We start from the raw sequence: 23,348 nt of genomic DNA on the forward strand, positions 1-23,348 counted from the left end.
TACTGATTTCTATCAGTTATAGTCTAATATGGCTGAATTTTTTATTTTGAATAATTTACTGTTATGATTCTATTGGGCTTTTAGGTAGATAATATCATCTTCAAATAATGGCAGATTTATCTCTTTCCTTAGATTCATTTATTTTTCTTTCCACATAAGTTGCAAGTAACCTTGAATATTATATTAAACAATAGCAGCAATCGTGCAAATTCTTCTACTGCTGCAGATGTTAGAGGGAATGCATCTAATTTGCCACGTAGGTGCAATGGCTCATACCTGTAATCCCTGGCTCTTTGGGAGACCAAGGCAGGAGGACCTCTTGAGGCCCGGAGTTCAAGACCAACCTGGGCAATATAGCAAGACCCTATCTCTACAAAACATTGTAGCATGTGCCTGAAGTTACTCAAGAGACTGAAGCATTGGATTGCTTCAGTCCAATTGGATTGCTTGAACCCAGGAGTTAGAGGCTACAGTGAAGTATGATCATGCCACTGCACTCCAGGCTGTGTAACAAAACAAGATCCTAAAAAAAAAAAAAAAAAAAGAATATTTGCTATCTGAAATCTGTATCTCCTTTGAGCTGTTGATATGGTTTGGCTCTGTATTCCCACCCAAATCTCATCTTGTAGCTCCCATAATTCCGACGTGTTACGGGAGGGACCTAGTAGGAGATGAGTGAATTATGCTATCCCCGTGATAGTAAATGGGTCTCACGAGATCTGATGGTTTTAAAAATGGGAGTTACCCTGTACCAGCTCTCTTTTTGTCTCCCTAACCATATGGAACTGTAATAAACCTTTTTCTTTTGTAAATTGTTCAGTCTCGGGTATGTCATTATTATCAGCAGCATGAAAATGGACTAATACACCTGTCCTATCCTTTTGTTCTTCTTATTTCCTAATTTCCTTTGGATGACCAAAGTGTCTGCTGCTGGCTTAAAAATTACTTCTTTTGTTGTTCCTTTTGTGCAGTTTTGCTGAACGTAATAACCAAATGTGTATTTATTTAAATCTATTTATTTGTTTAACATATCACTATCTGTATCTTCCCTCCAACAAAACAAATACTTTCACATATTCTCATGTCCCTTTGTTTTTATAGACCACCCCTCTCCTTCATCATGTTTGTATTTTGCCTCAATTTTTTACTTTTAGTCTTTATGCATTTACTTTCTTTTTATTTCTGTTATTTCTAGCCTCTTTTTAAAATAGTAAACTTAATAAAGCTATTTGATAACCATTACTTTCTCCTTTGCAGAATCTCCTGAATTTGTTTCTGTTATTTCAATGTTTTCTCCAAAAATTATTTTAATATAGGTCTTTGTGAGGCAAACCTTCTGATGTCTTGAATATGAATATTACCCCCTCATATTTATATGACATGTTCAATATTGTACTGGAAATTTGAGTCAATTCAGTGAGGTTCTAGCCAGTGTAATAATAAGAAATAAAAGATGTCTAGTTTGGAATAGAAGTAAAACTGTCTTTATTTGCAGACAACATGATTATCTACATAGAATATCCGAAATCTACAGAAAACTGAGTTTAGCAAAGTTGCAAGATGGAAGATTAATATACAAAAATTAATTGTATTTCTATGTACTATCAATTAACAATCAGAAATTGAAAATTTGAAAATTTGAAAGCAGTGCTATTTACAGTAGTGTCAGAGTGTGAAATATTAGGGGTAATTCTGACCAAAAAAAAGACTGCAAACCTATATACTAAAAACTATAAAATATCACCGAGGGAAATTACAGAAGTCCTAAATAAACAGTTTATATACTATTTATTGGATCATAAGACTATATTGGTTTTTTTTGTTTTTTGTTTTTTTTTTGAGGTGGAGTTTTGCTCTGTCACCCAGGCTGGAGTGCAGTGGCAGGATCTCAGCTCACTACAACCTCCACCACCTGAGTTCAAGTGATTCTCCTGCCTCAGCCTCCAAGTAACTAGAATTACAGGTGCATGCCACCACGCACAGCTAAAATTTTTAGTAGAGACCAGGTCACTATGTTGGCCAGGCTGGTCTCTAACTCCTGACCTTATAATCCACCCACCTGGGCCTCTCAAGGTGCTAAGATTGCAGGCGTTAGCCACTGCACCCGGCCTCTATATTGTTAAGATATCAATTATCTTATATATTGGTAATATCTAAAAATGTTAAATATATTTCTAACATATAACCCAGCCATTCTATTCCTAGACAAGATAAATGAAAGCATATATTCACACAAAAACTTGCACATGAATGGTCATAGCAGCTTTCTTTGTAATAGCCCAAAACTGGAAACAAATCAAACATCCATCAAAAAGTGAATGGCTAAATAAATTCTAGTACATGTGTGCAATGAAATGTTAGTCTTAGTAAAAAAGAATGATATACATACCACAGCATGGATGAATCTCAGAGTAATTATACGAGTAGGGGAAAAAAACAGAGAAAGGATACATGCTGTTTGGTTCCACTTACATAAAATTCTAGAAATCTCAAAGTAATATGTACTGGCAAAAAGCAAATCAGGGGTTTTCAGGAGATAGGAGTGCATGTGGGAGGTGTGGAAAGGAGGGCTTACAAAAGAATAGGAAAAACTTCTAGGGGTAGTGAATATTTTATCTTGATAGTGGTGATGGTTTAATAGGTATATTTATTATGCCAGTTTATCAAATTATATACTTTGAAGTTTACTTCATGTCAGTTATACTCAGTGAAATGGATATATAGAGATAAATATCTTGTCTACATATATATATATATTCATATGTTATATGAATGGGGAGGAGGAGAGAGATGACACTGAAAGATAACTGGAGTTAGTAAATTGGGAATAATAATTGTAGGTGGAAAAGCAGGAAAGAAACATTTTAGGCAGAGACAACAGCATATACAAAGCTAGGAAGAACAGGATGTGCTTAAAGAATCAAAAAAAGTAAACTAGTTATTCTAGTTAGCAAAAAAAGAAAGAAAAAAAAATCAAATACAAATATGACTAAAGTTTGGTGAGCAAGATGTAGAGTAATATGGTTTGATGCTGTTGAGGTATGCAATTACCATATCATGGAGGCTATTGAAGGACATATTAAGGTAATTGAGCATTATCTAAAGAGAGTAGACTCCACTGAGGTTTAAGATCAGGAGAGACATTATCTGATTTTATATTTGTAATGGATTCCCTCTGGCTTCAATATAGTAAATTGATTAGAAGGTGACAAGACAAGATGCAGGAGACTAATGAGACTATTTATTGCAGTACTCCAGGCTACAGGTGTTCTTGGTTTGAACTAGACTGATGAAGTGTAAATATATAGAAGTGGATGGATTTAGGCAGTATTTAGGATGTAGCTTTAATAGGACTTGACATTTGATTGTGAGACATAAGGGAGGGGAGATAGCAAGGGTGACTTCAAAATTTCTAACTTGCACAGGTTTCCAACTTAATACCTTGTGATGCCTGCCCATCACTGAAAAAGCAAATATTATATAGGAGGCCTAATATTTTTTTTTTTTTGAGACAGAGTCTCGCTCTCTCGCCAGGCACCAGGCTGGAGTGCAGTGGCGTGATCTCGACTCACTGCAACCTCCGCCTCCCAGATTCAAGCAATTCTCTGCCTCAGCCAGGAGGCCTAAATTTTATGGGCAAGATTATGACATGCAAGTGGAGATATTAAGTCAGCAATTAAATATTCTCAGCTGGAGCTGAGAAAGGATGTCACATATAAATTTGAGAGTCATCAGCATATACATAATGTTTCCGTCAGAGTCCTGTTAGGAAGCAGATGCTTAATTGGAATTTTGAGGAAACTACCTGCAGAAATGTAGACAGGGTGAAAAGAGTCAACAAAGGGTGCAGGGAAACCCAGAGACTATCAACAGTAGGAAGTCATTACTGTCCTTACAGCTGAAAGGGTAAAGGGAAGAAATGATATTATTAGAATCAAGTTGAGATCAGAAACTTGGAAAAGAGGTATCTGACAGGAGCTATAGTTGAGATTAATCTGGCCACTGACAGAATGCCAAAGACTGGAGGAAATGGGAGAAATAAATATATTCCTTTTCTCTCCTCTCACTTTTCAGTATCCTAGTGGTGCATCACATTGGCCAATCCCAACTGGAAGCCAGGGGGCAGGAGAATCCCAGTGATGCAGTCCATTGAAAGTCAGATTTCCAGGACAAGTTGCAAGATAGAGAAGGTGGGGGTAAATGGATCTGGGGAGCAAATGAAAGAAAACAAACACAAATTTTGTTAAATAAACAATGGGAAGGAGGTCCAGAACCAAGCTGTGAGGAGCTCTAACATTTAAAAGTCAGATAAAGGAGGAAAAAGACTGAAAGGCATGATTATAATAGGTAAGAAAAAATGAATGCGATGTCATGGAGATTTAAGAAAGCATATTTCAAAAAGGAGAATGTCATCAACATATCTAATAATCTTGAAAAACTGTGTTGGACACTTGTATTAATAATTTTTTGGGTTTTTTGTGGGGGTTTGTCACTTGAAGCAAGGATGTATGCTCTGACCTAGGCCTGATCAATTAGTTATATTCACCTTCATATGGGGAGTTAGTGATACACAGAGGCGGAGACAGTGGAGAATCTGTTCTGGTGGCAGTGGCGGTAACATCAGCAGCTCCCAGTTTCCAGGGATGACAGTGGCATCAGTAATAGTGTTCAATGTCCAGCAGCAGATGTAGTACATGCTATAGTGTCCAAATTCTGGCTTCCTGACATCACTTTAATTCTGCCCATTTCCAAACCTGATTCTCCAGGTTTACATGTGACTATATGAGCTACCAAATGTGTTTTCAATGTCTTTTCTGCTGTTGTTATCCAGAATTAGTTTCTGGTATTTGCAAGTAAAGACTCTCACTAGTACATAGATCTAATAAAGTGAAATTATGACCATGTATTTTAATAAATGGAGGTCATAGTAACTTTAGCAAGGAATCTTGTCAGGTTGGGGGAAGGAGTAGGATTGGAGTTCTTGAGGAGAGAGTGAACAGTGAGAAAATCAGGACATTCAAACCACTTAATGGAGAAGTTTGGTTCTGCAGGAGAAAATAGGGCAATGACCAGACAATAAACTTAAAGTAAAAAGTTATTTTTAAATGAGAGAATCCTGACCACATTTACATGTTCATCAGAAAGACCTAGCAGATATGGAGAAGTCGAAGACATAGTCAAGAGAAGGGAAAATCTGAGTATGAATTAGGCAACAAAACCTGCATATTCTAGCTCCACTTCCTAAATTACTCTAATTGGGAACCATTAAAAAAAAAAAAACAAACCAGTCCTGAGCCACAGAACAGATTCTGTCCCTTTATGTATGACTGGTACAGAAAGCTGATTGTACTTTGAAAGAAACAAATGAATTACAGTTATGTTAGATACTGCTCCAATATACCTCCTCGGGTCATGAAGTTGAATGCTAATATTGCGATTAGTAAGCAATTAGCTACCAGATGATAAGTCATCATCTGCTACTTTTCAGCATTTTCACAGAACAAGTGAGGCAAATTTTACATGCATACTTAGGATATTAGGATGTCATAAGTGTTGAAATGTTTTGTATCCATCAAAATTAAAATAACTGTTTCTTGAGGAACTCTTTGTAACTTCAAGGTTTGCACATGCTGTTGGTATTTATGCACATGGTAATATTTTCTATAAATGTCTCTTCTCTCTGTAGAATCTTTGATATGGAATTAGAGTTATAATGCTTTATAAGGAATCATTCTGTTGTTCAGTGAAATAAGGTAGCAATGGCTAACTGGGAACTAAGGAAAGTGATTTCTAAGAGAAATATTTCTCAAACCTACTGTGGTAATAGAAAAACTACTTAAGAGGAAATAAGGCCATTTGTAAATACTACCAAGTTCCTTGAAATATTTTCAATGGAGGATAAGGACATCTTTCCATTTGTTTTTTTTTTTTTTTTTTTTTTTTTTTTTAATCACAGCACCATGGTGTTCCTTGGCTTACCTTTCAAGACTGCTGGGCTTTTCCACTGAGAAAAATATTTATTCTGAGATTTTTAGCATTATGCAACTGCCTGATTTTCCTAAACAATGTTCTTTCTTTCTTTCTTTTTCTTTCTTTTTTTTTTTTTTTTTTTTTGATGTGGCCAAGGAATTAAAGAATTCTTGACATATTCACTCTGCAGTTTCAATGTTTTTTCAAGGTCATGTGACTATAACTGAAGGACAGTACTGGGGAGTCTCACCATTGCCTGTGTGAATTTTCTTCTGTACAAATGAGTGTTTTGAGGCCAGTCAACTTAGCACATCTGTAGTAAATGAGTCTACCATGCTGTTTTCATCGAGTTGGACTTCTGTACAAGCATAGAACCTCAATCATTAGGAAAAAGCAAAACAACTTTTCCTTGCAAAGATCATAAATCCATTTGTCACCAAAAGGAATGCTTACCAGTCTTTTTATTTTTTTACTGCTGCAGCCAATAAAACTAGTCATTGGAAAAGAGGGAAAGAAATAAAACTAACAACTTGACTTAGGACAAATCAAGGCCTTTCAATCTTGACTTTGCAGTATGCCAGGTGAACACAGACCTAAGTGTTGCCTAAAATGAGCTTCTTGTCTTAAAGGAACTTTGAAAATCCTGACTTTTCCATTTGTGGATTGTGTCCAGTATAAGGAGGAAAAACACACTTCATCAGCACCTTTGTAGTAGGACCACCATCAAAGCTTCTGTTAGGAAATCCAGCCACCCTGCCACCCATCTGGGCTGTATGTTCTCATAGGCTAGTCACACTAAAGAAACTTTTCTTTCTAAGAAAATACATTTTTTTCTTCACAGTGTTTTGGAGAAAGAGACATATCTTCACTGGCCAGATCTACATTTCTACATTTAGCAAATCCTGTCATCTCCTTATTAATAGGTTGATTATCCAGTTGTGGCTTATCCTGATTGCTACTTTTTCCCTCCTCCCCCGTTCCTTCCCCCACCCTCACCCACCAGCTGCTTGTTTTGGCTCATTTTCTACTCATTAGGAACTCTTCCAGAGCAACAAAGCTCAGTGTATTTGGAAGCATATTGGCAACAAAATGAAATATCTGTTAAAGGATATAACTTTCTTAGTTGAATTTTCCATGACTCCCAATAAGATAAAGTTCATACTCTTTTTATTTTTTTAATGGAGGCAGGTTATCTGTCTGTCATCCAGACTAGAGCACAGTGGTATTATCTTAGCTTACTGCAGCGTTGAACTCCTGGGCTCAAGTGATCCTCCTCCCTCAGGCTCCCAAGTAACTGGGACTGCTGGCATGCACCACCACTCTTCACTAATTTATTTATTTTTTTTTTTTTGTAGAGATAAGGTTCCACCATCTTGCCTAGGCTATCCTTGAACTCCTGAGCTCAAGCAGTTCTCCCACCTCAGCCTCCCAAAGTGCTGGGATGACAGGCATGAGCTGGTTCATACTTTTTATGGAATGGTGTTGCTTCATGATCCAGCCTCTATTGACATTTCCGGACATATATTCTACCTTGCTTCTGATGTGTGCTGTGCATTTCAGTCATAATCATAGCTAATAATTATTAGACGCTTACTGTGTCCCAGGTGCTATTCCAGGTGCTGATATGTATTAAATGATTTAACCCTCACAAAACCTCCACGAAGTAGAGATAACTTTTATATCCACCTTACAGAAAAGGAGACTGAGACCTAGAGAGACTAAATAACTTCTCCAGGGTCAAACACACAACAAGTAATGCAATCAGAATTCAAACCAGGCATCTTAGTTTCAGAGCCATGCTTCTTCAAGTATGCCTATTTACTTAGCCCTCAAATCCTATTATTTCCCTCACTTTCTGGCCTTTGTATATGTAGTTTATTCTCACTGCTTAGAAAGCTCTTCCATCTTTCCCTCTAACTTTATGGTGATCTTTTAGGACTTAATTGAACTATTACCTCCTTCATGCACTTTTGTAGTCAGAGTTGAGCTTGTTTGCTCTGAAATTTTGTATGCTCCATATACTGCCTCTATCAGAGCATGGATGTTGTCTTCCTGTCTTTCTCTCCCAAGAGTCCTGTAGAATCACCTTGCACAGTGTGAGGCCCATAGGAGAAGTTCAATAAATATTTGGGAATTGAATGTTCTTTACATAGTTGTTAGGACTGTGGAGACCTGGTTTTAAAATCCAGATGTAATTGCTATTTAACATCTTAAGTACCATTTATAAAATGAGTACAATAGTATTATACTTAATCCGTATGGTTTTTATAAGAATCAAATGAAATATTGTATGTAAAATGCATGGTATACTATATATGTACTTATTGGGTACCATCTTTTCACAATAATAAATATAAATAGTAAAGCTGACATGCATTCATTCAAAACTATTTGTTTAGTGCCAACTAAGAGCCAGTAATTAGGGAATATAGCAGTGAATAATGGGCAAAAAACTGCCCTCATGGAGTTTGGTGTGTTCATAGGGTTGTGGGGGAATCAAATAAGATAGTATGGGAAGATTATTTGTTATTTTTGAAATGAAAGGATAGACATTTATTTCTCCACAGTGGTCTGAACCTAGACATATCTAAGAGTCAAAGTATAGATGAAATGTCTTCTTTCCGTCCCTGTTAGTCCTGCAATTGGATGCCGAGACCTGGGTAAAGGAAATTTCATAAAATACTCTTATTTTGTCAAATATCATAGTGGCATTTGCACTGTTTTTCAGAATTGATAAGCCATTAGTTGTAAATAACTTCTGTGAACTAAAACAATGTCAAAATACCTGTATTCATTAAGGTTGAGTAAGACGTTGTATATTCTTGGGCATAAATGTGAGTCAAACAGACCTGTCTTCACTACCTTAAGACCTGCCTCAACTGTGCTCTCAGCTCCATAAGCTTTAATATGTTTAGATATTCAAAACTAAAATTACCTCCTAACTTTAGTATACACCTCATTCATAAATCTTATTTCTAGCAATTGGCTACATTACTTATGATTGGCACTGCAGGAAAATGTTATGCATGCTACATTATTTATGTAAAATGTAGCCTTGTATATAATCACCTAATAATTATTATTCCACATATGTTTAAACAGCCAGTCCTTTGCTAGGAGGGATATATTTAGCAAACCAAATAAAATTAGAAATTCCTACTTAAACAGAAGTGTTTTGAGTTGCTCAGAGTCAAGGAAGTAAAGTATTACTTATATAACTTCTGGGTTTGCTGGCTTAAGAAAAAAAATACAGTACTTACATTGCCTAATAATCCAGGATATTATACTTATTTTTGTATTACAGAAAGTAAATTAGTTTTAAATTAATTTTTCTTACTATCATCTCACATAGTTAATAACCATATAAATGTAATGCTATGTGCACATAAAGTGCCTGGCAGAAGAGAAAGAAAAAAACTTAAAAAAAAATATTAACGTGGTACTTTAAAGAAAAATATCAATTAATATGAAGTTCAGTTTCATTTTAAGTTTATCATTCTACTATGAGAAATCAATAAAATTAATATTCAAAATATCTGTAGTGTCACTCAGCATAAATTTTAAAGATAATTTTTTAGTTATTTTTAAAATGTGGATTTTTATTGTTGCCTGGATTTAACAAATTTTATTTGTTGTTGCTTATTTTTTAATTTATTTTTTTCAATCCTAATGAGAATAAGACAGCTAAACCAAGGAGCTGGGGGAATAACAGGGTGACACTTTCTTTGGTGTGTTTCACTATTATATACACATAAATCATCATCATTCCATAATTTCTCTCTGTATCTTTCTTCTAAATGTGTGCATATAGCCCCATTTTCCTTCCCAGATCTTTCCATTCAGTTTTAAAATGAAGGCAAACTTACACTAAAACTATTTCATCCTTTCCCCAGAGGAAAGTCAAAGTGAAAAGCAACGCTTTCTTTCCTTAACTGACACCAGATCAAATAAAATAATACAGACCATAATGCTATTCGTTTCTGACAGATGGAAGGCACTCAATAAAAAGAAACTCTTGTTGTTGTGGTTGATGTTGTTTTTATCATTAATGATCCAAGTACTTTAGAGTCCAAAGGCTTAGGAAGCCGTGGGTTTCAGTCCTGTCAAAACTGACAGCACTTTCCTGCTAGATTTAAAACTTATTTCAGTAGAGAGACTGGCTCCTATCTGAGAATAAAGGAAGTCTGTGGTCATGAGACATCATGTACTCTTATATTAATTTTTAATACACATGTAAGCTGTTCATTAATTTTTGATGTCTCTGACCAAAGTTAATAATAATTATAGTTTTATTTACTTTTTAAAATTTGCCCAGAATGATTTACCATTTGCTGAATGGTTTTAGACAAATCATTTAGAAGATACTGGAAAGAATGCCTAGGGTTAGCATCTGTTTCTCTTGCAAACAGAATTAATCAGCCATCTGTGTATTCATAATAAGAAATGTTTGTTCTTTACTTGTATAAAACATTGTTTGGAACTTTGGACAGAACGCTTTGCTGCCATCCCCAAATTTTTCTCTAAGAAACCAACGACCATAGTAAATGACTTGGAATATATTCATTCTACTGGACTAAATATCTGATAGCACTGCAAGTAAAATGAAGCTGCTAGTATACCATTAACCCTAATGACTAGTTTTGTGCTCATTATTCTCAGTCAAAAATAACTCGACTTCAGGTGTGTTCAGTAGTATCTGAATGTCCATTTTTATCACCCGAAATATACTTTTTTAAATTAGAAAATAAAGATCTTTGAAATTGCCTAGAATTATAAGTTAGGCAGAGTGGTCCTATTTCAGAATTATGAAATTTTGAGGTATCTTAAAATCATCTAGGATAATCAGTTCAAATGATACATCTCCTTACAATATCTATTGCCTCATATCTGGGGATAAGAGGCTTATAAACTTGCAAGACAACCTAATGCTTTTTAAAAAAATTCTTATAGTGATCTACATCTATAACTTAACTTTTCAATTGGTTTAACTTTTCAACTGTTTTGTTACTTTATTTTTTCCTTGCTTACATACCCTTCCTTTCATTTTGCATATATGACCTTTTAAAATCTGCTCTCTCTTCAGGTTTCTTTAGGTCCTTCAATTATTTTTGTTTTTATTGGGGAGGGTGTTATTCATCTGAATTTTGTTTTTAAAATTCACCTTTCCTGTAAAGTTGTATCCCCATTAGAAACCTGGTCATTGGTATAACACCTGTGTCTTCTCTGAGCATTTTTGAAAATTTGTATCCCAAAGTCTATCATCTGCATTGATGAACTCTAAAATGGCACCATCTCATGACCCCAGGGTTCTCATCACTCATGTGGAAAGTACGCTACCAGATAATCTATTCCATAGTTATGGAACAAAAAGGCTCATAGACAAAATTAAAACAAATATAAAACACATAGAAGCCAGGGGAAAGAAACAGGATAATTTAATACAGTTAGGATGAGGCACAAGCAACTTGGAAGAACAACATCACCTGAATCCTAAGTCCACAGTATGGATCTCTAGCTCTTGCTCTCTCTGTCTCTCCCCTCTCTCTCCTTCCCTCCCCTTCTCTTTTTCTCTCTCTCTTTTTGTTTTCTTCTCTCTCTTTCTCGCTTTCTCTTTCACTTTCCCTTCCTCCCTCTTCCTCCCTTTCTCCTTCTGTGAGGATTTTGCGCTTGTAATGGTGGTCCCTTCAAAATATTGAGCACCACTAATGTAGGTAAATGGTGAGAGACCATTGGGATAAAAAAGACTTAAAGGTCAAGCTGAGAAACCAGAACCTATATCCCATATGTACCTCCCTGTAAGCACCCAGCATAGGGCATGAACCTAGTAGATATAAACTACATTATTTTAGTGAGTTTTGTGACCATGAAGAAAATCTACTTAGAAAGGGCAATTTTAAAAATACACTTAATTATTTTTTACCGTAAGGAAGAAAATAATAAAATATATGATGACATAATTTGAAGAAAATGTTATTTGAAAAAAAAGGAAAAATGATTTAGTACTAAATTCAAAATTGACTTTACCTTTTAAATCCCATTCTTTTAACCAGGACTTCCACAGAAATAACTTTAATCTATCTTGAGCCAGAACATCTCTCCCATCACATTTATAACTTTAAGGGCATTATCTTTGTATTGTGTTCATGATCCAGTTTTTTCTCACTAATTTCTTTTCTGATTACCACTAAAAGTAACTTCCTTCCTCAGAACCACTCAGAAATTTACTTTATATCTCTCTTCTCTAGAATTTTTTAACTTTGCTGTCATTACAATTATTTATATAGTACATTCCATCACATTTTGTCCTTTTTGTTTTCTTTTTCTTATTTATTTATTTATTTATTTTGAGACAGGGTTTCACTCTGTTGCCCAGGCTCGAGTGCAGTGGCACAATCATGGCTTACTGCATCTTTGAACTCCTGGGCTCAAGTGATTCTCTCACCTCAGCTTCCCAAGTAGCTGGGACTGCAGATGCTCACAATACCATGCCCTGATTATTTATTTGTTTGTTTATAGAGATGGGGTATCACTGTGTTGCCCAGACTGGCTTCAAACTCCTGGGCTCAAGTAATCCTCCTACCTTAAGCTCTACCAAAGTGCTGGAATTATAGGGATGAGCCACCACAGCTGGTATCATCTTTTTTATTTAACCTTAAACTTCTTAAAAACAAGAACCATATGTTATTTATATCTATGTCTTTAGAGGCATTCCCATAGTATGTTCCTTACACATAGATCATGTTCAATAAATATTTGTTGAATACATGGAGAAACCATTTAATAACCCAATTTAATATCCTAGGAATCAAGTTGGAAAGTAAGTCATTTCTAGAAGAGAAGTCAGCAAACTTTTTCTGTAAATATAAATAAATATTTCTGTAAATATTCATATAAATATGAATAAATTTTAGGCTTTGCAGAAAGAAAAATCAAAGGTATTACTTATGAACTTATGTAAGAAGAGATAAATTTTTCATAAAATTTTTATTCATGAAATTAAAAATATAATTCAGTAAAAATTTTGTAATGCAAGACTAGTAATGAGAAAAATGGCGGAGTTTGTAGAGGATAACATTTAGCTTATTAAAATCTGCTTTTTCTGTGGGTTTCTTTAGGTTTTCACCTGTTGTTATTTTATTAGGGAAGATGCTATTCATCAGAATTTTGTTTTCAGAGCTTGCCTTTCCTGGGCAGATCATCTGAGGTCAGGAGTTTGAGACCAGCCTGACCAACATGGAGAAACACTGTTTCCACTAAAAATACAAAATTAGCCAGGTGTGGTGGCATATGCCTGTAATCTCACCTACTTGGGAGCTTGAGGGAGGAGAATTGATTGAAGCTGGGAGGTGGAGGTTGCAGTGAGCTGAGATCATGCCATTGTACCCCAGCTTGGGCAACAAGAGTGAAACTCCATCTCAAAAAAAAAAAATGCTTGCCTTTTTGCCTTTTAGCATGTCATTACATTGCAGATTAATAATTTCCAATTGAAAGGTAGGTAGAAACTCCTCAGGTGCACAGTCAAATGGATTTTGAAATATGGAAATGTATTGCATCTAGGTCTAAGATATGCTATTGAAACTGTTTGAGTTCAGAAAATCTACCCACCATAAGTTTTGCAAATTTGTCCAATAATTCTTTTTTAATACATAGTTGTCAGTTTTAGTGCATCTTAGCAGAATTCACTTCTGATTGTACTGATTTAATACTGGCCAGGGCAATCAGACAAGAAAAAGGGTATTCAAATAGGAAGAGAGGAAGTCCAATTGTCTCTGTTTGCGGATGACATGATCCTATATCTAGAAAGCCCCATCATCTTAGCCCAAAAGTTTCTTAAGCTGATAAGCAACTTCAGCAAAGTCTCAGGGTACAAAACCAATGTTCAGAAACCGCAAGCATTTCCATACACAAACAGCAGACAAGCAGAGAGCCAAATCATGAGTGGACTTCCATTCACAATTGCTACAAAGAGAATAAAATACCTAGGAATACAGCTAACAAGGGAAATGATGGACCTCCTCAAGGAGAACTACAAAATACTGCTCAAGGAAATCAGGGAGGGCATAAATGGAACAGCATTCCATGCTCATGGATAAGAAGAAACAATATTGGGAAAACAAACATACTGCCCAAAGTAATTTATAGATTCAAAACTATGCCCATAAAACTACCATTGACATTCTTCACAGAATTAGAAACAACTATTTTAAAATTCATATGGAACCAAAAAAGAGGCCATATAGCCAAGACAATCTTAAGCAAAAGGAACAAAGCTGAAAGCATCATTCTGCCTGACTTCAAACTATGCTACAAAGCTACAGTAACCAAAGCAACATAGTATTGATACAAAAACAGAAACATAGACCAATGGACCAAATAGAGAACTCAGAAATAAGACTACACATCTACAAGCACCTGATCATTGACAAACCTGACAAAAACCATCAATGTGAAAAGGATTTCCTATTTAATAAATGGTGCTGGGAGAAATGGCTAACCATATGCAGAAAATGGAAACTGATACCCGTCCTTAAACCTTCTATAAAGATTGACTCATGATCAATTAAAGACTTAAATGTAAAACCCAAAACTGTGAAAACCCTAGAAGAAAATCTAGGCAATACTATTCAAGACATAGGCACGGGTAAAGATTTCATGGTGAAAACATCAAAAGCAATTGCAACAAAAGCAAAAATTGGCAAATGGGATCTAATTAAACTAAAGAGTTTCTGCACAGCAAAAGAAGCTATCATCATAGTGAACAAACTACAGAATGGGAGAAAAATTTTGCAGTCTATCCATATGACAAATGTCTCATATCCAGAATCTACAAGGAGCTTAAGCAAATTTACAAGAAAGGAAAACCCCATTAAAAAAATGGGCAAGGGATATGAACAGACACTTCTCAAAAGAAGACATTTATGCAGCCAACAAACATGAAAAAATAAAAAAGCTGAACATCACTGATTATTAGAGAAATGCAAATCAAAACCACAATGAGATACCATCTCACACTGGTCAGAATGGCGATTATTAAAAAGTCAAGAAACAACAGATACTTGCAAGGCTGTGGAGTAAGAGGAACACATTAACACTGTTAGTGGGAATGCAAATTAGTTCAACCATTGTGAGAGATAGTGTCATGATTCCTTGAAGACCTTGAGGAACCAAGGTCCAGAAATACCAGAAATACCATTTTACCCAGCAATCCCATTACTGTGTATACACCCAAAGCAATGTAAATCATTCTTTCATAAAGATACATGCATGTGCATGTTCATTGCAGCACTATTCACAATAGCAGAGACATGGAATTAACCCAAATGCCCATCAATGATAGACAGTTAAAGAAAATGTGGTACATTTACAGCATGGAATACTGTGCAGCTATAAAAAGGAACAAGATCATGTCCTTTACTGGGACATGGATGGAGCTGGAAGCCATTATGCTCAGCAAACTAATGCAGGAACAGAAAATCAAACAGCTCATAGTCTCATAAGTGGGAGCAGAACAATGTGAACACATGGACACAGGGAGGGGAATAATACCACTGGGGCCTGTTGATGGAGTCAGGGCACAGGGGAGGGAGAGCATTAGAAAAAATAGCTAATACATGCTGGGCTTAATGCCTAGGCAATGGGTTGATAGCTGCAGCACATCACCTTGGCACATGTTTACCTGTGTAACAAACCTGCACATCCTGCACATGTACCCCAGAACTTAAAATGAAATTTAAAAAAAAAAGATCTCTGTCATAACTACTCCCCTCTGCTATTGTTATGCAAATACAGCCCTAAACAATATATAAATGAATGAATATGACTGTCCAGTAAAACTTTACATATACTGAAATTTTAATTTCATATAATTTTTCCAAGTCTTTAAATATTGTTATTCTTTTCAACATTTAGTAAGAACTATTCTTAGTTCATGATATCTACAGAAACAGGTGATCGACTCAATCTAGTTTGCAAACTATAGTTTGCCAACCTGATTTAGGATTTGGTTTTAAGGATATATTGGTTTTTTGCTTAACTTTATTTCCAGTTAAACCGTTTTTAGCAAATTTTCTGGAACCATGTATGGTTGAGGAATAGAATTTTCTTCTTAAGGAGAATTTCATCAGTTATTAGAGTTGTCATGTACACCAGAGTATAATATAAAAGTTAGAATACAGCAGACACACTTTATATCTTTGCTATATAAGTAAGAAGATACTGGTGGACTTTATATTGCTTCAGTGTTTTTGTTTTAAAAGCCCACCAAGATCATTGCATGAACTATAGAAATTTCAAGTGAGTGGTGGGTGTTCCTAAAATAGTATGTAAACATTTCATCTTTTGGGAAAGAAGCCTAGGATAACTCCTGGGCAGTATGCTAACAGCAGCCTTTCAGGACACAACTCTTGCTACATTTTATTGAGCCTCTAAATTGACATTTTAGAAACTTTCCCAGTTTTCATTTCTTAACTGTGTTATTTAGGGCATCAGAGGCAGTCCAGGAAGAACAGGCCTTGCCGGAGCTCCAGGTCTTCCAGGAGTAAAGGGTTCATCAGGCTTGCCAGGAAGCCCAGGAGTTCAAGGCCCAAAGGTACTTTAATGTTTTGTTCTGATGGTGAGTAGTATTGGCCATCCTTACAGGCCCTGAGTTCATTGGCTAGATCACAGGATGGTAAGATTAGTAGTTTTTGATAGAATTTGGCTAAGATGAAAAGCACATTACAGAAAGAAAAAGTATGTGGCTTTGACATACCCATCTCCCATGATAGCCTCAGTGCATGTTATTTAGCATAACAACTCTTTGACCCAGGACTAGTGATGCTTTTAAAAATGCTCATTTTTGGTTCTTTTGCCTTCTTTGCCATCTGTCTTCTCCTCCAAAACAGAGAAATCTTATTTACTTCCAGATAAATACTTTCTCAAATACATTTCCTTTTCCTCTGATTCTGAACCTAACCAATCAATAAACCTGATAACCGTACAGACTGTTTCTTAGAGTCAATATGACAGTAATTAAGTCTTATATTGCATTTATTGTGTGGAGTCTGTCACATGTGAATAGACTTTCCAAACAAAACCTCTCTTAGAAATATCTCATGCAGGATTGACTCAGACAACTTAGAAATTAGTCCAAAAGTCTTAGCATTGGACTAATTGGCACCCTTACCATTATTTCTTCTTAACCTGTTTTTCACAGTTTCATTTCTAAAGAATTTTCAGATTTCTGATTGATGTGGGTAAACTGAAAATCATGATCTACCTGCTTACTGTTTACAATATTAGTCTTCTGTTAATGTTTATGTCATGAATACCCCTTTGTACTAAAACCCAAACCAGGAAAAGAAATAGCCTTACCTTTTAGATTTGAATTTGTAATAAGAAGAATCCATATTTGTCAAGTCCAAAAGTTGTATAGCTTTGTCTCAAGACAGTGAGATAATCTGTTAAAGAATCTTTGGCCAAGGTCTACCAAACATCATTTTTTATTAACATATTTCTAAAATCCACCTGATTTCTAAATTTACTTTCAGAAATGGTGTGAAAGATATTTCAACTCTCATTTCAAAAATAAAAATCAATGGAAAAAGACTTGAATTTTAAAAATTCAATAGTAATGGTGATTAAGTATATACTTAAAGTGAACTTTCAGAGTATAAAGACAGTTCATATCAAAAGAAACTAGGGAAACAGATAATGGAAATTTTTTATTAATGGAATTAAAAAGATAATTATGACTAAAACCAGGATTTACACTTCAGGAGACTACTCTTTTTCTGTTATTAGATAGCTGAATCATCTCTGGATGTTAGGGAAAACACAGAAAAATTATATCAATTCAAAATACAAGTTCTGGCCAGGCACAGTGGCTAACACTTATAATTCTACCACTTTGGGAAGCCAATGCAAGATTACTCGAGGCTAGTAGTTTAATACCAGCCTGGGCAACATAGTGATATCCTGTCTCTACAGAAAAATGAAAAATTAGCTCGGTGCAGTGATGTGTGCCTGTAGTCCCAGCTACTCAATAGACTGAGTTGGGAGAATCACTTGAGCCTAGGAGTTTAAGGCTACAGTAAGCCATGATCACACAACTGCACTACAGCCTGGGAAACAGAGCAAGACCACATCTCCAATAAAAAATAAAAAAGAAATAAAATATAAGTTCCATCACATATAAACACACTCACACATACCACACCCTCACTATCCTCTCTCAAGCCTTACTAATTGTATAGGTTGCCCCTTCCTTTTTCTTTCCACACATCACTACAGTCTCTGGAATTTCCTTTTCCCACTGCTACACTTCTGGTTCATTATAATTAAATATTACTTATGTGGAAAATATTGGTGAAGAGGATGATCATGCAAAATTTGATTTTCCCAGTGCCTAGTATTGTGCCTAAGGATGGGCCTATATTTGTGTTTCATTCAAAAGCCAATATGTTTATATGTTTTAAAGTAAAGATCACTTTTCTTTGTTCTACTCGTAGGGTGAACAAGGGCTGCATGGTCAACCTGGAATTCAAGGTAAAAGAGGTCGCCGAGGAGCACAAGGTGATCAAGGACCATGTGGAGAGCCTGGCCTGAAAGGGCAGCCTGTATGTCCCACCTCAGAAATTTACCAAGCACTTACTCTACAGAACAGGATACCATTGTACAATAATTATTATCATGTCAATTCACATTGCAGGGAGAATATGGTGTTCAAGGTTTGACAGGTTTCCAAGGATTCCCAGGCCCTAAAGTATGTTTACATATGTTCTTCTAGTCTTTTAGCTATCTAGAAATAAAAGAGATGTTGAAATATCAGTATAGCCTCTAACTTGAGCTTTTTAAAAAATCTGTAAAATTTCAGTTGGTACATGTTTATATATTTAAGATTTGAATATGTTTGATTTCAAAATTATGTAACTATACATCTAGTATATTATATGCTTTTTTTTTCTTTCATTCCTTTTCCCAAGCAGTTTATTTTTAAAATTTTCAAACATACAGCAAGGTTGAGAAAGTTTTACAGTAAATGCCGATACCTATTACCTAAATTTTATTATTTACATTTTACCCTACTGGCATTATCATGCTTATCCATCTATGTATCCTTCTCTCCCTTTGCTGGTGTATTTCCAAGTAAATTGTAGGCCTCAGTATTTCTGAATACTTCACCATGTACAACGGTATTATATTCCATTTTTTAAAGAGCAATTCTTGATAGATGGATATGAAATCATTTTGTAAAATGTTCACGCAGACCTACAAATTTTATCTGTTTCTTATTTATGTCTAGGGTCCTGAAGGGGATGCTGGCATTGTCGGAATATCAGGCCCTAAAGGTCCTATTGGACAGAGAGTAAGTGTAAAGTCATTCTGCCTACCCAGAAATTGTGGTTCTTTGCTTACTGTAGGGCTTAAGAGCTCTAAATGTAATGTACTTCAAATAAATAACTTAATAAAATGACTTTTAAGATAGAAATTCATAAGGGCACACACACAGTTCAACCTTTTGCAGTTCATATATTAGTTTGAGCAAAATACCTCATAGACCACCCATAATTCCCAGTCTTACTTAAAAAAAAAGAATCATCAGAATTACTGTGAAGACTGGATAATGTATTTATTAACTCACACCAGGAACAAAAACAAACAGCAATTTCATGTTATAAACATTAATACAACCAGAGACCACCTCCATGCACTACCTGGAAGAAGATTGTGTATGAACAGAGCTCTTCAGACCAGACTGAAAATATTTCCCAATAGCTGTGTTTTCCCAGCCCAGGGGCAGGTATACCAAGAGAGTGATGAGGAACTGCTTAAACAGTTGCAAAAAGCAGGGTCTAAAGAACTCCAGTTAGCAGTGAGTGCTTATAATTGCAAATTGTAGTAGGTTAAATAAGCCAACAGTGGTTTCTGATTATTGTTTTTAGTTTTTTGTTTTGTTTTGTTTTCAGTTTTTATTAATCAAAACTTTCTAATTGATGAGATGCTCTATAAAACTGAAAAGAAAAAAATTAAAAACTTCAGGTAATGGTTTGGCTGTGGTAGTAGCATCTCTATGACTAATAGCTGCAAGGGCAAATGTAGAAAGAACAGAGAGAGGACAATGGGAAGCAGTTCAGATGTAGGATAAAGGTATCTTAAATAACTGTTAAGTGGATGTCAAACTTTTCAAATCCTACAGCACTTTCCTAACTCTTGCAATAAATTGCTTTCAATAATGCAAAGAGGGCCAGACGTGGTGGCTCGTGACTGTAATCCCAACACTTTGGGAGGCTGAGGCAGGTGGATTGCTTGAGGTCAAGAGTTTGAGTTCATCAGTATGGCGAAACCCCATCTCTAATGAAAGTACAAAAAAATCAGCTGGGCGTGGTAGCATGGGCCTGTAATCCCAGCTACTCTGAAGGCTAAGACAGGAGAATCACTTGAACCTGGAGGTGGAGGTTGCAGTGAGCCATCACACCACTGTACTGCAGCCTGGGTGACAGTGAGACTCCATCTCAAAAAAAGAGAATACTAATTCAAAAAAATAAGGCAGAGAAGAGTATTGTCATGGTAATTGTTTGTTTAAAGACCTTTCTCAGTATTTCTTCAGCTATAAATGTATCAGTTATTTTCATGGTTTCTGAAGAACGAAGGAAGCTGGAGTTTGGGGGAAAAAACTAAAATGAGCATTTTTGTATTCCTTGAGAAATTATTCCGTTCCTACTTGGGGAAGAATTGATCAGAGATCCAGCTTATTCAAGGTTACCTTCATAATCAAATAACAGCTAAAGTTTTAAAAGCACTTTTCATATTTAATTCTCACAATGGCCCTATGAAGTAGGTGTTCTTATTCCTGTTTTACAGGTGAAGAACTGAAGTTTAGTTGGTCACATATGCTGCCCTCTGCTTCCTTCCTCTACTTTTTCTTTATGTCATGCTTCATGTTACCCAAACATCTGCTCCTTCAACATCTGCACAGAAATTTATTCAAAAACTTGTTCATCATTCTATTCTTTTATGTAGTTTTGTTATATAATGACATACATATAAAATGCATCATTGAAGCTATCACCACATAAAAATCATAATGCTGATTTATCAGTTCTTTAGAAATTATGCAGATATAACTCTCCTGATAGGAAACTTTAATCCTATGCAGAATTGTGTCACATACTGTTAACCATGATTATAATTTATGCTAATGTCATAAGATTTTATACTAAAAGTGAAACTATGTAGACATGGCTCTTTTACCATTGCACAAGAGATTTTCCAGATTTTTTTTTTAATTATGCTAACTGTGAGACGGTTTTTCTTTTACCTCAACAGGGAAACACTGGTCCTCTTGGAAGAGAAGGTATAATAGGCCCAACAGGTCGAATTGTAAGTTTATCATAATAAAGGTCTTTTGTACTCTTTTTTCTTTAATCCTATTTCTATAATAATCTACAAAGAATCACCCTGGGTATTTGAGAAGCAAAGGGAAAAAATAGATGTACATTTTCTTCTGGAAGATGATTCCTGAGAAGTTAGGGACCACATGTGTAATGAAGACGGTATAAATACGTAGGTAGGCACTTATAACTGGAGTTGAGAAAAGAAATAGAACTGAGTCAGGAAGGGGAGAGCATCATAAACATAGAGATGAACACCTGAGCAATAAAAATGAATTTGTCTTTTGGAGGAGAGAAGATAGATAGCAAAATATGTGTAGATAGCCAAGATTTGAGTTTTTGCAAGTACCCACTATAAAGGAAGGAGAAAATCATTTGTGAGAATAGCAGGTATTTCAAGAAAGGAGTAGTCAACAGTAATCTTTGAGAGAATAAGCTGTAGTAGAAGATAGAGTACAGATTACAGTGATGAAGGAAATAGCAGACAATATTTAATAGTAACATTCCTTAAATTCTTACAACAAACTTTTACAGTAGGTATTATTTTCACTTAACAGATGAAGAAACAGATGAGGTTTATGGAGGTTCATCTAGTCATTCAAAGTGATAGAGCTGGTGAATTACATAGCTGGTGTTTCTTTCTTCAAGAGCAGTGCTCTTTCCATTCCACTCAAGCTGTGTCTGGAGAGGAAACTTAGATACTGAATGCCAGTGCTTTAAGATATTTGGCTATGAAATAAAACAGAGAAATGAGACATGATTGGTAAAGTGGTGTTGGAAAAGTTTTGCAATACTGATAATAATATAAACAAACAAGGAGCACAGTAGAAGGGGTCAAATTGAGATTTAGAGAAGAAAGATTCATTTCCTCTAGGGAATTAATATTTTGAGTTATTTGAAATTTATATATAGACACAGAGAATTTAAAAATATAAAAATAGAATGCTTCCAGTGTTTAGTACCACTGTTCTCTTTGATAAATTTAGAGAAAAAAACCACCAAAGTTACTGGATATTTCAACAAAAGAAGTAAAATGTATAATTCATTATTTTCTAGACTTTCAACATTTACCACTCAGAGCTGTATAAGATTATAAGTGGGGGAATTCTCATATTTCAGTGAGTGGTTTTTCAGCAAGCTAAGGGACACATACTGTTCTGATAAAAGAATAATTGTTCTCCTCTGTCAAAAATGAGATGTATTAATGGGTTAAGGAAAATGTAATTTTAAAATGACTCAATTAAAATATCTTACTGTGTTTTGTTTATAAATAGTTCTTAAAGACCTTTATAATATTCAGTATATATGTCAATTTTTTCCATATTCAATGTTTTCCATTCTAAGAAGAGAAGTTCATTATGAAAGAATAAGAATTTAAGATTGGAGAAAACATTGTGAAAAAAATACTGGTGAGGGGGTAATGGGTTTGCTTTTCTGATAAGAAAACAATACTACAAAGTCATTGTAAATAAACTATGTGGTTTCATTTACAATGAGAAGTTACGGAGCGTATGTGCAATCAAGATGGTGTAATGTGTAGGTAGGCGCTTATAACTGGAGTTGAGAAAAGAAGTAGAACTGAGTCAGGAAGGGGAGAGTACAAAGAAATAAATAGATCAGTATAACAGACTATAGCCCAGAATTAGATCCAAGAATATATAGGAATTTCCTTATAACAAAATGGCATATCATTGAGGAAGATTGGGCTGCAAATAATAGGAACCCTGAACCCAACTAATTTAGCAATAAGGAAATTTGTATCACATTATATGAAGGGCTTCAGATTTGGTTAATTTGGTGACTCAATTATCTTATCCAAGACCAGGTTCTTGTATCTCTCATATATCTCTATGTCTCTACCCTGCTATCTTGAATGTTGGCTTCATAATTAAGCTTGTAGCAAGATGACTACAATTTCTCAAGAAACACATCCAGATATAATTATCCAAAGGAGAAAAGTGACATATAATCCTATCATGGCCAAAATAAGAACTTTTTAGAAGTCTT

The 23,348-nt window shown here is 35.2% G+C and overlaps 1 protein-coding gene across 6 annotated transcripts in view; it reads left to right on the forward strand.

Annotated features, from left to right (window-relative positions):
* COL24A1 (collagen type XXIV alpha 1 chain) overlaps positions 1-23,348 on the forward strand; it is a 379,894-nt gene that overhangs the window by 310,415 nt on the left and 46,131 nt on the right. For 5 of the 6 annotated variants that reach the window (XR_004274543.1, XM_032296380.1, XM_032296379.1 and 2 more), the window contains 5 exons: positions 16,451-16,558; positions 18,459-18,566; positions 18,659-18,712; positions 19,253-19,315; positions 21,277-21,330. Coding sequence is in view for 4 of the 6 variants with exons in the window: in XM_032296380.1 (XP_032152271.1) it covers positions 16,451-16,558; positions 18,459-18,566; positions 18,659-18,712; positions 19,253-19,315; positions 21,277-21,330 (387 nt within the window). In the remaining 2 variants the exon portion in view is untranslated. Of the gene's footprint in view, positions 1-16,450; positions 16,559-18,458; positions 18,567-18,658; positions 18,713-19,252; positions 19,316-21,276; positions 21,331-23,348 lie in introns of those variants that run through there. The other variant, XR_004274544.1, reaches the window with a different exon arrangement.

The sequence above is a fragment of the Sapajus apella genome, unplaced genomic scaffold (genome assembly GCF_009761245.1).
Source record: "Sapajus apella isolate SASKATOON/1434 unplaced genomic scaffold, GSC_monkey_1.0 scaffold36, whole genome shotgun sequence".
In the NCBI taxonomy this organism is placed as follows: Eukaryota; Metazoa; Chordata; class Mammalia; order Primates; family Cebidae; genus Sapajus; species Sapajus apella.